Here is an 18400-nt window from a genome sequence, read left to right as displayed (position 1 = left end):
GGAAAGAACACTGGATGGTCAGAGGGCCTGGATTCAAATTCCAACTGCCCCTTCACTACCTGTATAACCTTGGGCAAGTCATCCAAGTGTAGACAACTTCTTAAGCCCCTTCCAGCTCTAAAATCATGATCCCATGACCCTGGGACTTGGCCAACTACTTGGGAATTCCACATTTCTCCTTTCTGCACTGAGAGATTCTTTGCTGCTGTTGGCAAGAGAGCCCTGACTTAGGCGTCAGACAATTGGCTCAGATGTTCTGGCAACTACTTACTTTATGGTACAGCCACGGGCAAGCCCCTTCCGTCCTCTAGGCCTCAGTTTCTTTCAATGAGGGGAGTGGACTAAATGCCCTCTAAAGACCTTCCTTGCTCTAATAGTCTGTGGAGTAAGTAACCAGCTAGCTTATACCTCCCCCGTAAAACGTCCTCTGAGCATTCCATCCCTCAGGGGCCTCTCCTTTTTCTGGTCTCCTGTGTAATTTATAATAGATACTCTTAGAATGGAAGCCCCCATGAGAACAAGAACTTGTTTCTCCAACTCTTAGCATAGATAGCTAGGTAGAAGGAGAGATAAATGGATGGATGGATGGAAGGAAGGATGGATGCATAGATGGATAGATAGAAGGAAGAGTTGGATGGATGGATAGATAGAAGGAAGGAAGGAAGAGTTGGATGGATAGATTAGATGGATAGATTTATAGATTAGATAGATGGAAGAATTAGATATGTGACAAAAGAAATAGAGGTAGAAAAATAAATAAAAATTAGTGATAGAAGAGAGATAAGAGATTTATGATAGAAGAGATCGGTAGATAGGAAAGAAGGATAGAAGAGATAGAGATATTAGAAGAGATTGATGATAGATATAGATAGAAGAGTTAAAAGAAGAGACAGATGATAGAAGAAAAGAGATGATAGATAATAGAAAAAATAGATATCAATGATAGCAGAGACAGAAAAAATGATGATAGAAGAGACAGGTAGTTAGGAAAGATGGATAGAAGAAGAGAGAAGAGTTAGAGGATAGAAAAAGAGATCAGTGGTAGATAGAACATTTATTAAGCACTTACTGTATTCCAGGAACTCCACTAATCTATGAGGATACCAAAGAAGACAGTTCCTATTTTCAAAGAGCTTACATTCTAAATGAAGATGAACTATGAAGAGGAGCTGGAAAATGGGGGTAGGAAGGGTGAAGGTTACCCAAGGGACAAGACCAGAGATGGAGTACTCCAGAGAGTGAGTTGATCTGGGGCTAAAGTGAGCAGTTTCAGCCAGAGATTCCCCAATTCAGAGAGCAGCCTTGGGGTGCAGACAACCCAGAGCCCAAGGTTAGTTGATTGGGAAGTGATCAAAGCATAATGGAAAATTTGGCAGTTGAAGGACCTGGGTTTGAGACCTGGTCTTGTCTCTTAGCAGCATGACCTCAGATAAATTATTTCACTTTTTTAGACCCCGTTCCCTCAACTATTAAATACAAGAATAGGTGCTAGCCTTCCTCATTTGAGAGGTGGCAATGCTCCTGGGTAGGGCCAGTACAGTGTCAGCTGCTGCTGCTGTTATCAGAAGGCCTTCTCTTGTTTCATGAGGTACATCTGGTACAGTAAATGGAATGGGAGGGCTCTTAGAATCTGAGTTCAAATCCTGGCTCTCGTGTGACCTTGGGTCATTTACCATCTCTAGGTCTCAGTATTTCTATCTGTACAATGAAAGAATTGGTCTGGATGTTTATCAGAGGTTCCTTCTAGCTCCCTTCCCAGCCTCCCAAGACCTCCCCTTTTTGGTCTCTCCTTCTATGCCTCCCCTCTCTGATTCACTCACAAGTTGCTTTTATGGCAAGAAATTCTACCTTTTCCAAAAAAAAATTGTTTTTAGTTGATCTCTCTTGTTTAGACACAACAAGCACTTTCCCAGATAATGCCCCAAGCTCCCCACGCCACTCCCCGCAAAGAACATTCCCAGAGAGCAGTTAAGTGAAACTTCCTAATGCTCTGACGGAGACTCTCAGTCACCTTGCCCCTTCTCCTTTACTGGTGGTTACCGGGCAGGCTGGATGGAGGATGGCTGGGTACTTTAACTGATAACACGACACCAACCTCATCCATTGTATCTGACCCAGTTCTGTAGACTCTTAATGCTATCTTTATCTCATGGTCTCCATTGTGTGTATTATTTTGTCGTCAGTGTTCCCTTATATTTTAACTCAATCCTTTTAACTGTATCTCGAGCTCCTTTCCCTAGCGGTGGCTTTAAAATGCCATCATCAGACCACAGCCTTCTCCTTTCTGGGGGAAGGCTGCCTCTGCTCCTTTAATCCCTACGCTCCCTCTGGACCTGATTTCCCAATACTTTGATGGCCTTTCTTCCAACGCTGCAACAAGCTTCTTTTTTTAATTATACAATGCAGCAAGGCCTTACTGATCCCCATACTGCGAGTCCTGCCCAGTGCTGGGCTCTTCTGAAGGGTTTATGGAGCAGGTGGTAGTGATGGGGAAGACACGGATCCTAACTTCAAGGAACTTACAAGCCAGTCAGGAAGAGACTGCTGAAAACATGTCAAATATTTACAAGCATCTAAGACAGCATATGGTCAGGAGGTCTCAGCAGTGAACATTCTAAGATTCAAAGAAGAGAGAGATCAGTGTGGACTGAGAAGGTCATATCAGAAGTGGGTCCTGACCTTAGGCATTGACAAACCATCTTGGATTATGTCCAAACCTAACAGCCTGTGACCTTTATAAAGAACCTGACTTCTTTCTGTCCTTACGTAGAAATATGGCGTCTTCCTACCTGTTGCTTATAGACTTCTGTCCCTGAGAGTCCCTCCCAGAAAAGGAAACTTGTATGATTTGGTCATTCCCATGAATACCACCTGAGAGGCAGGTCTGACTCTGGGGCCTTTGGAAAGTCCCTCTTTGCTCTGATTGGTCAGCCTACGTTTATGCACACCCTCCTCAGATGCTAAGGTTTGCTTATGGCTCTCAGGAGAAAAAGAAGGTCAGAATTCTGGCTACTGAGGTATTCCCAGCTCCTGACCTCAACAGTTAGGCAGCTGGGGCGGGGGGAGACATAAGATCTATTTGCCTTCATCTGATTGGGTCTTTTGTATTTCCTCCAATCAATAAAACATTGTATTTTTTCATTGGTTGTGGTTACATGGATGGGAGGTTAGTTGTAGCCTATGGAGGGAAGCTTTTTCATTAGTTGGGATACATAGTATCATAAGGTTAAATGCTGCTCCTTGGCTTTCACCGGTATAGGGAATTACCTAAATAAGATGGTACCGCTACCGATACAGGTCATCACCTTTCCAGTTTATGATCTTAGAGAATGGTTCAGAAGATTGAGGGGCTGAGTGCTTTGCCCGATGTCACAGAGCCAGTGTGTCAGAGGAGAGACTTAAGCCTACTCCTTTTGATTACAAGGCCAGCTGTGCCTCAAATGGGTCTGGTCCAGTTCCTTCAGTTTAGCGAAACTGAGGTTCATGTGCCCGTGGTCGCAAACTAGTAAGTGGCAAAGGCTTGAACCATAGACAGGATCGTTGCCGGAAGGGTCTGATCCCTTCATTTTACAGATGCTCCGAGAGTAAGCAGCACAGGTAGAATTTGAACTGAGGTGGTCTGATTCCAAATCTGGAGCGTTTTCTACTACAGTATCTTGCCTTTAATTGTGAGGCTCTAAGCCTTCTCAGGGTTAGCAGGTATAATAAGATGGGGCTTTCTTGTTGGCTGGGGCATAGAGAATGGAGCGCTGATTGGTCAGAGTTTGTAACCTGGAGCTATCTCATTAATTACACAGTGTGTGATGAGGCCTTCTCAATAGTTGGCCCATATAGATCACAATTGTCATTGGTTGTATCATACATCAGTTGTCTCAAACTCAAATAGAAACATATCTTTGCAGGTGATGTATTGACTTAGAAAACCACAAATTAATAGTATTGATGTTACATTGTATTTTTATTTATTTTGTTAAATATTTCCCAGTTACATTTTAATCTGGTTCTCCTGCATTGTGGAGTTTTGCAGGGGCAAATTTGATACCTCCGATCTATAGGATGGGGCTTTCTGATTGGTTGGTGATTATTATAGGATGGGCTTTCTTGTAGGTTTGGGCATGTAAAATCAGTCTTGTTGGCCAGACTGTTAGGGAAAGTCAGTACTTTGTGATGTGGAAGAACCTTTGTGAACCTGGGATAGTCCAAATGATGTCGTTGCGGACAAAAACATTTCCCTGGACTATTTGCCAGGCTGGGTTAGACTATTTAAAAGTGGAGGCCCCTCCCGGCAGAGTGTAGAAAGGATGGCCTTTTGCAGAATGGAGACTGCCTAGAAATCTCTGTTTGGAAGAATTGTGGACTGTCCTATTCTATGACCCCTGGTTCTCCCCACAGGACCCCTCTTGGGAGCCCCCTGATTTCTGCAGCCTCTCCACTCACTGCCCTCTCCTTTCTTGTTTCATCCCCAGATCTTGGCTGCTTTGGAGAAGGATGAACCGGCACGAAAGCAGCGGCTTCGGAGTAAGCTGGAGCAGGTGATAGACACTATGGCCCTGAGCAGCTGAAAAGTCCAGGAGGGCCCTTGGTGACTTTTTCCTAGTGGCAGACTCTGAGAACCAGAGAGACAAAGACAGAGAGAGAGGCCGGCAGCAGGGGCAGCAGTGTCTGTCCCCCACCCCCGTCCGTGCTGGGGAGGAAGCGGGGGACCACGTTGCATTCACCAGAGCCCCTCCCTGAGCCAGCCAGCACCGCCAAGCCAAGGAAAACGCCAACACTTGATCTGCCGAAGAAGGGAGAATCACAGAACCCACTCGCCCGCCCGCCTGCCTGGAGAGAGAGAGAGAGAAAGAAGGACCTTTCCAGGCAGCAGCACATGGTGGGAGGCAGAGAAGGAGGCCACAATCACTTGGCAAGGAGGCAGCAGCCATGCACGCCTCCACTCCTCATTGAAGGCTGGCACAGTGGAAATGGTGCTCCCTTTAGGGGATGATGCTGGGGGAGAGGGTGGGCATCTTGAATCCTCCCCTCAGCCCCCCACCCCCTTTTCCATGGAGGTTTCAGATTTTAACTCCTCCAAATGTGACTGTTTTCTTCCACTCTCTCATCTGTCCCCCCTGGACCCAGTCTCTCCCCCTTCCCTCCCCCATCTTTCTCATTTACCTGCTCTATTTGCACAGCTTACAGAACATCAAAATTTTCCTTTTACAAATCCACAAATAGAAAGGAAAAAAATGTAACGAGAAAGGTTTTATATGTGACATGAAATTGGCTTCTCCCCCCCCCTCCCCCCCGCAAAAAAAATGAAAGGGAAAACTTATAACCTGGTCATCAGAGCCCAAGCAGCACAGAAAAAGGAAAGGGTGTGCAGTCAAGGTGAAAGCTTCCTGTCCCATACCACGTGTCATCTGAATCCCCCTCAGCACAAATGGGAGAGGAGAGCAGCGAGGTGCTCCCCAAACCTAGAGAGGTGGTCCAGAGTCAGAGAAGGACAAAGGGCAGCTCCTGAGGGGCCAGAGGTGGAGCTGGGAAGTACAAGGGCTGCTGGGAGTTGGGCAGGTGGAATGGGGGGAGGAGGTGTGGCCCATTCCCTCTCTCTTCCTGGTCCCTCCCCACTCCCTACTTCCTTCCTCCTTCCCATTATCCCAAGCTCCAGCCTGCTCCCCTATCCATGGGCTTCCTAAAATAGTGACCTCCTCAAACCCAGTACACCTTCCTCAAGGGCCAAAGGATAAAATCCACATTGAGGTGGCTTGGTGGGATATGTGTCTCTGCTTCTAATAGGTCCATATACTGGAAACCCACATCTGGCTCTGGACAAAGTCATTCAGTGGAGAGCTTTGCCTGAGGGAAATCTGCTGTGTCTGGAGACCCCTGTTTGTCTGATCTCCTTCTGCAAAAGGGCTTGATGCCTTTGGGCCTTCCACTTCCCCCAGAATACCTTGGCGCCCCGGATTGTGGTCATGTATGAAACTGCCCCTCACGCTATTACCGGAGATGAGGGTCTACAAAGAGAGGACTAAGCCCTTTTCCATCCCTCACTGATGCTGTTAGAAAGAAAGAGGCAAGGCAAGGCCAGACTGTCCACCACCACCCTTCCCCACAGGATTGAATCATGACCTACAGGCAAAAGTCCTCATTTCTTGTGGTTGTGAGTCACAGAGCCACAGAGACATTGGCTCCAGAGGAGCCTCCTAGAGCTGGGTGATAAAGTGGGTGGGGAAGCTCTTGGCCACATCCAGGTGTCACTACTCCCCTCCACTCTTTCCTCTGTCCTGGGAAATCCTTGTTAGAATTGGGCCTATTAGGGGGGCTGGGAAACAAAGGAGTCAGCAGCAGCAGGCCCTTCAAATGAGTTACCGAGAGCTGGGGCACGGATGTTTTGGTTAATGGTGAGAGGGAATAAATCTCTGACTTTTTTCTGGCTCAAGTCTTCTGTCATCCTTGAGTCTTATCTAGCAGCAGCTGGCCATAGCTCTGTTCTCTAGGCCTAACGAACAGAAGAAATAGAGACCGAGGGCGTCCTGAGGATTCAGATGGAAGTAGGCTGGTGAACGTGGCATTCGGAGGGTGCCATTCACTGGGCCTTCCCACTTCTGCTGTCTTCCTCACTGTCATCATCTTCATCCTCCTTGTACGTCATCGCTGTCACCACCATTCTCAGGAGCACCACCGCCGCCATCGTCATCATCACCAAACGTGCTTGAAACTCTTCTTTCCTCACACCACAGCCCCGACTAAATGAGTACTTCTTTGGCCTTGTCCTCTGGAGGATGTCTGTTTTTAATTCAACTACAGTTTCTGTACAGCTTATGCCACCAGTGACTCCCATGCTCAACCGTGAGAGGCTGCCCATGGGCCTGTGGAAGTGCTTGGGGATCCCCCATAAGACCCCCAGGGCCTATGGTTGAACATTGCTCTCTAGGTATTTATTTTACCCAACTACTAGTCATTAAACCAACTCCCCACAAGTCTAGGCCAAGCATGGCCAAAGTTAGCCTTTGATCTCTTCTGGTGCAGGCCGAAAACTTCACGAGACTAGCTCTTGAATCTCTCCAGAGTGTCTTTACTTCTCTCTCTCTCTCTCTCTCTCTCTGTCTTGTCTTCTTTCCTTTCCTCTGTCTTCCCTCTTGTCCTCTCCCCCTGGGTGATTTCCAAGTTCCTGTCCAGTTGGAAATCTAGCACCAAGCAGTGAACCTCAGAGTGGAGATGGTATTTGAGGGGAGCCTTTTGTTTTTGCTTTTTTATTTTTTAATGAGGAAAGAAAGAAAAGAGAAAGCCTGTTTGGTTCTCATGTAGTGGCTTTACTGGTGCCCAGAGCCACAGCTGAGAGAACTCTCCCTCAGTTACCCCGCCAGGCCAAGATGATGCTGTTCACAATATGTATTGCTGCTGCCTCAGCCTCGGATCACAGGGAGCCAGGCCTGCCCTCCGAGGGGGGCATTCCAGTGACCCCGAGGGACTGCTCTGTGTCCGTTCACACCCTCAGTGACCAAGTAAGAACAAATGAAGTTTTTAATTCAAAAACAGAGAATTGTACATATATATATATATATATGTGGTTACAACCTAAATCTCCAGCCCCAGGAGGGTCCTGTATAGTTGACTGAAGGAGAAAATTTAGGGGAAAAAAATGAAAAAAAGAAAAAGATATAGAATAAGAAAACTAAACCAGTGGGAAAAACAAAAAAAAAACAAACATACCAAATGGTCTGGAAGGAACTTCCAAGAGTTTATCACCAAGCGGAACAATCTTTGAAGCCTGAACACCTCTAATTATGCGGTGATTTTGTTTTTTTTTTTTTAAACTTCAAGGAGGAAGAAAAAGCTACCCCAAGTCCTCAGAAAGTCCGGGACTGCGTAGGACCCGCGAATTACTGCATGAGCGTGCTAGATTTTAGTCTGAGTTGGTCTTTTTAAAATTGCAAGTGTTGAATACTAGAGGTTGTTTAGACCTTTTTTATTATGATGATTATGATTTTTAATTAATTTGTCACTTCTTGTAAAAGGAAAAAAAATGGATGAAAGTAGTCTTACCTTCTCCAGTTTACTTCTAAAATGGTACTAAAGGTTTCTGTGTACTTTAAGGGACAGCTAACTGTGATGGGACCAGCAGTCTCCCCCTCCCCGCGGCACCTGGTCTTTCCCAGGGGTCTCAGGGAGGCCTCTTGTTTCTCCAAGGTGACTGGGTCCCTTGGTGATGGGAATCAACCCTGGGAGGCTAGTTCCAAAAAGTAAGTTTCCATTGATTTTGAAGACTTAGGTTCACGGGGAGAACCCCTTATTGACCTAAATGGAATTTTTTTGCTTCATTTTTCTGCTCACTGGATCCCCTCCCCCCGCTTCCCCCTCAGGGTTCCTCTCCCCACCCTCTGCCTCCATTAAATTTAGAGTCATGGATGGGAGGTTATGGGAGTTCACTTAGAGTCATCAGGCGTTCCCCCAAAAAATGTGGGGGGAAGTTTCTTTGGAATCAGTCCTGATCTTTGACTCAGGAAATCCTCATTTGCCATTAAGCTATTAGGAAACATGACAGATGAGGAAACCATTTCTGAGGCTCCAGAAACAAGATGGAGATTTATGCTTAAGGACCACTGTTTCCAGTACTGTTCAATTTTTAACGAATTGGGATAAAGACTTTCCCCAGGCCAATTGGCTTAGCTTAGGCCTCAGTAACATATTTCCTTTGATTGAACCCTCTAGGGATTCAAAGCAAGTTTAAGATTAGAATGGGATGTTATGGTCAGACCAAGTGATGGACTGAGTCCTATCTAACATTCCAGTCAAGCTCTTTGTCCTCTCTCCCCATTCCTCCCTGCTAGTCCCTGGAAACAGGTTCTGGACCAAGATCTTGGTATCAGTAAGGAAGAGGATCCCTGTAGCTAACCAGCCTTCTCTGGAGAGACAAAGTTAAGTTCAGTTCCACAAGGCTCCTGAGACAAAGTGCTAGACAGGTGAAGCCCCATGCTTTAAATGATCTAATCAAGCCTTGCAGATAGTTTGGGGAAATGGCTTTGCCCCCAGTGGACTGGCCCATGCTCATGTCATCCCCAGACGCTGTTGCCACTTCAGTGCAGGAGGGGGACTCAGGCTTCATAAAAGCAGCCCCCACTCATTCAGAAACCATAGTGATTCTGGTAGGCATTGGGCTGATGCTTCCCTTTGTGTTATCTAGAAAGGATTTAAGTCATTTGGGGGAGGGAGTAGGGGGCATGTTTAACCTACTTGAGAGCACAGATTGGTTTCAAGCCTCCTCAAGCACTTTAGAAGCTTCCATTTATACAAAATGATTGACAGTGCTAATTATAAATCATTCTTATCTATTCATTAAAGCCAGTCCCCTAAGGATCTGTACTAGGGAGTAGATTCCTTTGCTTGGTTCTAATTACCATATGTACTTAAAAGTAGGAAAACTACATTTCTTTTTTAAAGTCTGTAATCTATACTTGAGGGGCATTGTGTATAGGATAATGCCTTTGGAGTCAGGAAGATATATTAGCTATGTCATCCTGGGTAAATCACTTCCAGGCAGCTCTCCAAGACCATCCACGTGCACTGGGAGAGGGTATTTCCTCACCAGGTTTTCCCTATACCAATGAAATTCTAAGTCTGGTCCTTCCCACCCCCTCTTCCCAAAATTCGTCAAGCTAGGCTTGCCTCTAAGTGAAGCTAACCTCACCTCATGGTCTAAACTGTTGAATTAGAGTCGAAGATAGTCACTATCACCCACAGCTTATTTTGCTTCCTCTCGCAGAAAGGTCAAGTTCAGAGCTATTGCTGGTTGTACCTTAGATGCAAAAATAAATGGGGGAATGGACCACTGGAAAGGGGAGGAGTAAGAAAATGCAAGGTCTAGTAGTGAGTAGAGGGTTCTCACACCTGCATTGCACCTGGGTCCCCTCATTCACTCAGGTTACCCCCGGACCCCCTCCACCCTTGACAGTTTTGCAGGTTGAATCTGATTTTATCCATTTCTTCAGCCCTAGTGAATATGAGCCAGTGGGTCATAAAGTCAAGCCAAGAGGGTGAATGTAGAAATGACTCCAGCAGCATGGAGTAGTAGAAGGGGGCCCAGACTGAACCAAGAAATCTTGGCTCCAGAATCAGCCTTGACACAAGCTCACTACTTGACCCGGCCAGGGCCTTAGTTTCCTCCTGTAATGCCTTAGTGAGGAGGGTGGGGAGGGCATTTTAAAAAGATGTAATATATACAGCAGCATCTCACTGCAAGAGTCTTTGGTTGACTCCCACCAGACAAACACAGCTGCCCTTTCCTGTCCTCCAGTGGAGGCAGGGACAGCTCCAAGAAAACTCCACTGGGGTCTTAGAAGCATGAGAGTCATTTGTGTTTCTTTGCCAGATAGCAATGGGGGCATTGGGCTGGGGTCTTCTTGCCATCTCTCTAAGGAGACCTGAATCTACCTCATGCTTCCCTCTCCATGCTCCAGAGCACTGACCCGCCCCTTCCCCAAGCCTTGTCTACTCTCTAGACCCCTCCACATTGTTGGCTTGGACCAGAGAGTGTGTGCTCACGTGCCTCCAGCCCAGAGGCCTGATTGGCAGACAAGGGCTTTAGAAGCTCCTTTTATCCTAGCCAATAGTCTCCATCAATTGCGTCGACCCCAGAATTCATCCCTCCTCTCTTTTCCCCACTCCCCACCTCCACAACCAACACCCTCTAGGCATGAGCCTTTCTGCTTTTAGCTAAGCTTGTCTTTAGCTGGGCTCATCCTTAAAACCTCTCCGGCTTAGGAAATCCTGTCTTGGCTTGGCGTAATCTTTGAGAGCCCTGGGGTCACTTCCATACCACAGGGAGGCATCAGCCAGAAGACTTCAGGGGAGCGCAAGACCATGGTTTTGAGTGGACCCCAAAGTTAGTTCCTTAGGGGAGTGGTAACTGGTATTTTAAGTCCTTAATGTTTAAAATCCTCCTGGAACACACACATATGCACCACCACCAGGAAAAACAGCATGGCACTGCCTCTCTGAGCTCCAGGTTTCATAGAATCAATGGGACCCTTCTTGGTCCCCACTTTCCCCCCAAGATCATCAAATTTACATTGACTCCATTTTCTTTATCATTCAGCCTCTCAAAGGAATCCCTCCCAACTATTTCCCTTTCCCCACTCTCCAACCCCCCAATTTTGGAATCAGCGGCTCAAATCCTTGGCCTCACCAGATATAGGATAGATATATTTAGAGAGAGAGAGAGAGAGAGAGAGATTTATATTTTTAAGATGAAGCACACAATTAGCTGTCCCTTAACGTCGTTGTCGTCCACATTTCAAATGGAGAGAAGACAGATGGTTTTAATGGTCTGATCAGCGGTTCCGATAAACGTTACTCAGTCGCTCCACGTTGGAAGCGGTGGGGCCCATAGATCTTTGTGCCCTTGGATTGTGTAAATATCCTGCTATTTCCTATTTTAATGTTCTTCAGATTTAGTACTTGTAAATAAAAGCGCATCAAGGAGAGATTAAAACATTTTTGCTAAAGTCTCTGTCTCCTGGTGTTATTTCCTGTCGGGCCTGCCTGTTTTACCATTGGGGGAGACTGGTGGTGAAAGCTAGAGGGATTGTGGACCATCCTCCCTTACTTGGCAGAGCTAATTCTGAGGCAGGGGGCTGGCCGGGTGAGAGGACTGCCAAACAAGAAGAAGCTTTGGGATCAGAGTTCGGAGAGATGGGGCTTCATACTCTGTGGCTGGCACTTTCTAACTGTGGCACTGAGCAAGTCGCAATGTCGCAGTCAGTAATGGAACCCACCTCTCTCAGTCACAACTGGAAGGTAGATGGGGGGCTGCGGAAAGAACCCCATACTTGTAGTCAGAGAACCTGGCTTTGAATTCTCCCTCTGCCATTACCTGTGTGGCCTTGGGCAAATTATTTAACCTCTCTGGGCAATGGTATCCTTATCTAGAAAATTCGGGCCTTGGGCTAGATGGCCTCACAGCTCTAAATATATGATAATAAGTTCCCAAATGATGGAGATAAAACTCTTCCTCTGAGAGCTGTTCTTAGGAACATGTGTTGTAATTTTAAATGTAAATGTGTTACTACTGTCTGAACAGTACAAAAGTCAAATGGGAGGAAGTGAATTCCCTATCCTTTGGGGTGGGGGTGTGGAAGGGGGCAGTGTCTTGTAAGTAGAAGTTATGTGATAATTTATCTTCGATGCTGGAAACAGGGTCCAGATTTGTGTTCAGGTGAAGTCGACACACATTAAGCACTTACTGCATACCAAGCATTGTACTAAGCATTAAGAACACAAATACAAATAAGAAGAAAGAGCACCTGTCCTCAAGGAGCTTACATTCTAATGGGGAAAGACATTTTCTTTTTATAAAAAATGTTTATTTCATTAAATAGTTCCCAATTAAATTTTTTTTAAAAAAAATTAACATTGTTTTTTTGAAATTTTGAGTTCCAAATTCTCTCCCCCCCCTTGCCCCTTCCCCACCTCTTAAGAAGGCAAACATTTTGATGTCAATTATATACGTAAAGTCGTACAAAATATTTCCATATTGGCCATGTTACAAAAGAAAACACATGGGAAATAGAGTGTATAAAGGTCTGTTTCAATTTCTACTTGGAGTTCATCAGTTCTCTCTCTGGAAGTGGATAGCATTTTTTCATCATGGGTCCTTTGGAATTGTCTTGGGTCATTGTCCCAATGTGAATAGCTAAGGAAGACATTTTCAGTTCAATAAACATTAAGTGCCTACTATGTGCCAGGTACCATGTCAAGTGCTGTGGATACAAATAAGAAAAATACAGTCCCATCCCTCAAGGATGGGGGATATATAATCTAATAGGGGAAGATAGCAAACAAAAGGAAATTGAAAAAAGGGATGGGGGAATTGGCACCCAGGGGGCATCTGGAGTAAGGGCACAATGTCCCTCAGAGTGGCAAAGCCAAGCAGAACTTCCAATGGAAAATGGAGTCACCTGAAAAGTTATGAGCCCTGTATATAAGGGAGGATTTGGGAGGAGTTTAATGTTCTACCCTCCAGCCCTTCAGTCAGAGGATGAGTTGAGAAGCTTAAACATAGAAGAGGTAGCTGAAAAGTGGGAAGGAAGAAAGAGATTCACATAAGGGCTTGGCGGACAAGCTTGGAGAAGCAGGAAAGAAAATAGGAGAGCAGAATAAGCATGGCTGGACTGGGCACTTCCTCAAAATGGTGGCTCCAGGAGGAACTCACCAATCAGATGAGGGGGCCACAGGGTGGAGACATGTTCCAGGGGAGAAATCATCAGAGGCAGGATAAAGAAGTCTAGAGAGTCAGCAGAAAGCCAGCAAAGGCAGCCATCCAAGCCAGAAACCTCTATTTTGTAAATAGTCTGATGCCCAAGATACACAGAGAATCCATAAGAACGTCTCTCTTGGCTCATTTTGCCTCTTTTAGGTCAGAGATAGGGCTGGAAGGGACCTTGGGGGTCATAGAACCCAACTTTCTCATTTCCTAGGCATGCTCAGTGAGGTTACATTACCAGCAACAGTCATATGGAGTACAGCTCCAGTGTGATTTACCCTACATCATGCTGCCCACCTAAACATGGCCTCTAAGGGCCCTTCCTTCCAACTCTGGGATTTTATATTACTCAGTTGGGATTCTAAAGACCTGAGTGATAGCTCTGGCCCTGATTACACCACCTTGAGTATGTCTGCCCAACCCCTTGGGCCTCAGTTAACTGGGAGAGTTTCACTAATTGATGCATAAGGTCCTTTGTGGCTCCTGTGGCCTTTAAGCATAGGTCATCCACATAGAAGAGTCCAGAAGTGCAGAAGATAACCCTTACCACTCCAGAGTAGGAGGGCATTGGAAATACACAGAGACACTAGACTGGAATGTTGTCCTGCCCAACCCAAATCTCTGAGCCTCTCTTTGACAAAATCCAGTGGGACTCAGGAAAGCAGCATTGGTGATGGAGAAAGAACACTGGACCAAAAGATGGGAATCTACTGGCTTTTGTCATTGACGAGCTATGTCACTTTGGACAAGTCATTTTCCCCTTTCTAGGCCTCAGCCCCATCTGTAAAATGAGGGAGTTTGCTAGAGAAGGAATTCTTAATTGGTTGGGGTGTGTGTGTGTGTGTGTGTGTGTGTGTGTGTGTGTGTGTGTGTAGGACATCTCACAATAGTGCTTTTAAATGAATAAAATTAGATACATAGGTTTACAAAGGAAACAATTATACTGAAATGCAGGTACCAAAATATTTTTAAGGGAAGTTCAGGCACCTCAGCATTAAGAATCCCTGGCCTAGATCTCTAAGGCCTTAAACTCCTAACATTTTGTGCCCTCTCAACCCTCTCCTCCCCTACCAGAAGTGAGGATGTTTGAGGCCAAGAGAGAGAGGGAGCTCTGTGATAGGGGTCTACTGTCTGAAACAAAGGCCATTTTCTGTAGATGGTGGTCACAGTCCTTCAGCTAGGTAGATACAAGGGTTGAGTTGTGTCTGAATTTGTGGGGTGGATTTATAGGATCAGAGATTCTGGAGCCAGGGGATTTAAGAGACAGGGATCTTGGAGATTATAGTCCAATCACCATATTTTAAATCAGAGGAAGTAACTTGCCTGAGGTCACACAGAATATTTTTGCAGGGCCAGGACTCAAATCTAGGCCTTCTTTCCATCCATGTTTTGTTTCCACTGCCCCTGAGGTACTTGGTACCTCAGTTGTTTATATGCTTTTCACCTGGGATGAGTGGTAACCACAAGGCTGCTAACTGAGACCAGGGGTGGGAAGCTAGTGCCTGGAGAGTGAGCCTGTGTGACCTTCGCCTAACTGGTACAGTGTTCTAACCATTAAGTCTTAGAGCCGTAAGGACCTTTAGATAACATCTCAGTCTGTACCATTGGTTCCCAACCTGGATAGGGGGCTAAAATCTAAATTCTTTGACCATGTCTGCTCATCATGATGTTGGCTGAAGGGCTGGGGGTGAGGGTGGGGAGGGAGCCAGGAATGGGAAGGAATCAAGTTTTTACATTTACAGATTTTCACATCTAAGGACTTTTGGTAGTATAATTTTGCTGACTAGTACAAATTTGACATGACCTAGGTATAACTGGTTGGGTTGGGAAATATGTAGAAAGGTCACCAGACTTTTGAGTCAAGAGACCTGGGTTCATATCCCAAATCCAACATTTCTTAGCTGTGTGACTGGACCTTTCTGAGGCCAGTCCCTATCCGTATGAGAGAGACAGAGAGAGAGAGAGAGAGAGAGAGAGATGAATGGATATAAATGGAGAAAGATAAATGGTAGAAGAGGATTGATGAATGGATAGATATAAATATAGACATGGATAGTTGAAAGATGATAGAATGGGGATGGATTGGATGGGTGGATAAATGGATATACAGAGAGATGATAGATATATGAAGACTGATACAGAAATACACATATCTGAAACATTTATTAAGCACCTACTATTTGCCAGCAGACAGTGTGCTTAGGGGAGATTCAATATATATATATATGGATATATAGCATAAATGGAGAATAAATACAACTCCCAGGGGTTTCTGAGGCTGTCACTGGGACCAGTCAGTACTTTGGCTCAGCTCCGAAGTCACTGAGAATCAATCCTGTTGTACTCAAAAGCTGGCTCAGCTTCCAAAAAGAAAAGAAAAAAAATAATTAATCACTATGAAATTGCATGAGGAGCAAATATAGAAAAAAGATCTTGTTTAGAGTACGACGGGTCCCATTCTCACCATCAAACCGACTCAGGGTTTCCAGCCTGAGACATCCACAATCAGCATTAGGCGTGCACCGAGTCAATTACAACTCGTTATATCACGCTATGGAGCAGAACCATCCCCGAAATCAGTCAGCGCCTGTCACAGCGCCATAATCAGAGGCAGCCGCATCAGAGATTATCGAGGGTAATTATACAGTAAGTACAGTGCCGGAATCAACTGTATTTTGATTGATCTGTATATTAGCTTATCAAGGATATTAAAATAATCAGCTATTAATAGGGGCTTAGCAGTGAACTCAGACTAGGGAATATGAATAGAAATAATCATAAAAATAGTTTCCATTTTTATTTAGGGTTTGAAGATCTACGAGTGCTTCTTCTCACAAGGTCCCTGTAATGAGTAGATATTACAAGGATTGTTTATCCCCATTTTACAGGTGAGTAAACTAATAGCCAGAAATAGGAAATGCGTTCTCTAAGGCCACACAGGTATTAAGTGGCAGATCTAAGACTCAAACCCAGGTCTTTGGATTACAGATCAAAGGATCCTGTCCCATCATCACACCACCTCCCTTATTCTTACTCTCACGTTGGCAATATCCCACCGTACATGTGGGCATATATTTCAGTTTTCATCCCTATACAGGTGAAGGGAACAAGCATTTATGTAACACCTACTATGTGCCAGGCACTATGTTAAGTGCTTTTTACAACTATCTCATCTGATCCTCACAACAATCCTGGGAGTTAGGTGCTCTAGTTATCCTAATTTTACAGTTGAAGAAACTGAGGCAAAGAGATTAAGTGACTTGTAGTTAAAGTGTCTGAGGCTGGATTTGAGCTCGGGTCTTCCTGACTCCATGCCCAGCGCTCTATCTACTGTACCACCCACCTTGGGGATGACTCCTAAGCCTATTTATAGTCAGCCCTAATCTCTCCTCTGAGCTCCCAGTATCACATCTCTGAGGTTCTATAGGAAATCTTGGCCTCGATATCCCACCAGCTCATCCAACCCAACCTGTCCAAAATAGAAGTCCTCATCTTTCTCCCCCAGTATGGACTGGTCCTCCAAACTCTAAAAGTGTCTGTAAACCATTGATGCCAAGCCTCATTCCCCTTTTCTCAGCAAAAGGCCTTTAGTGCCTGACTTAGAAGATTGAAAGCACATGAATGCTCTCATTTCTCCTCTTCCACATCTCAGAACTTTCTATGTCTTCCCCCATCTTCCCCTTCTGTACTCTAGTCTTGGGCAGAGAGATAGTTCTCTTTGTCAAGGCTGAGCACTTTACTTGTGCCCTCAAGTCTATCCCTCCCTGTCATAGCCTTGATCCTGTCCCACCCATCGTTCCCTCTCTCTTGTTCGTCTTCAGTACCAGGCTGCTGGGTACCATAGTGGAGGGGGTAAGAAAGACCTGAGTTCACGTCCAGTCTCAGGTGCTACCTTCAGGATCCTGGATAAGTCACTTAACTTCTGCCTCAGTTTCCTCATTTATAAAACATTTTGTTGTTGTTCAGTCATTTCAATCATATCTGACTGATCCCATTTGGGGTTTTCTTGGCAAAGATACTGGATTGGTTTGCCATTTCCATCTCTAGCTCATTTTACATTTGAGGAAACTGAGGCAAACAAAGTTTAGTGACTTTCCCAGGGTCACACAGTTACTAAGTGTGTGAAAATGGATTTGAATTTAGGTCTTCCTGACCTCAGGCCCAGTATTCTGTCCATTGCGCCACCTACCAGTCCATCTATAAAACAAAATATACAATTATGAAATTTGAACAATAGTACTTACTTCCTGGGTTATTATGAGGATCAAAGGACAGAATATTTGGGAAGTGCTTTGCAAACCTCAAAGCACTGTATACACACTACCCATGATTACTGTTATCCTCCCCCTCTACAGTGGATAGAGCACCAGGCCTAGAGTCAAGAAGATGCATCTTCCTGAGTTCAAATACGGCCTCAGACGCATACTAGCTGTGTGACCCTGGGCAAGTCACTTAACCCTCCTGACCTCAGTTTCCTCATCTGTAGAATGACCTGGAGAAGGAAATGGCAAACCGCTCCAGTGTCTCTGCCAAGAAAACTCCAAATGGGGTCACAGAGAGTTGTACATGACTGAAAATGACTGAATGACAAGACTGACTCCTACAAATGTTCCAAGGTTTCCCCCATCCTTACAAATCATCTGCTTGTTCCAAGTATCCCCTTAAGATATTGTCCTGGACACTCTCTGTACTTTCACTACCAAAGTCCTAGAAAGTCAGTCAACAAGCCTTTATTAAGCATTTGCTGTGTGCCCGGCACTGTACTAAGCACTGGGGATATAAAGGTGAAAACATGGTGCCCATCCCTCAAGAAACTCACATTCTAATGGAGGAGACCCCATGCAAATGACTAAGGAGGTTCAAGATAAATCTCATGAAAGTGGAAAGGAACCTCTGAGATGAGCACAAGCAGCTGGGGGAGAAGGGTGATAGGGGGGGAGACCAGAAAACATCTCTCGAAGAAGATGGAGTTTGTGCTGAGTCTAGGGAAGCCTGGAAGCACCTATACTCACTGCCTCTGCCAGAGCACCCACCTAATTCTCCCTTGCAATCTGGCTTCTGACCCCTCTTTACTGAAAGTTCTCTCTCCAAGTTAGCTAGCAACTATCTCTCCCTGCTGACCAAATTTGACCATCTTGAGCAAAAGAAGAAGAT

The 18400-nt window shown here is 45.3% G+C and overlaps 1 protein-coding gene across 1 annotated transcript in view; it reads left to right on the top strand.

Moving 5' to 3' along the window:
• PLXNA1 (plexin A1) overlaps positions 1 to 11490 on the top strand; it is a 161732-nt gene extending 150242 nt beyond the window's left edge. The window contains exon 31 of the mRNA XM_036739649.1: positions 4467 to 11490. Coding sequence (XP_036595544.1) covers positions 4467 to 4562 — 96 coding nt within the window. The 3' untranslated portion in view covers positions 4563 to 11490. The remainder of the gene's footprint in view (positions 1 to 4466) is intronic.
• The last annotated feature ends 6910 nt before the right edge of the window (positions 11491 to 18400 follow it).

Source organism: Trichosurus vulpecula, chromosome 9 (genome assembly GCF_011100635.1).
Source record: "Trichosurus vulpecula isolate mTriVul1 chromosome 9, mTriVul1.pri, whole genome shotgun sequence".
NCBI classification, from domain to species: Eukaryota; Metazoa; Chordata; class Mammalia; order Diprotodontia; family Phalangeridae; genus Trichosurus; species Trichosurus vulpecula.
This window is presented reverse-complemented; position numbering and strand designations above follow the sequence as displayed.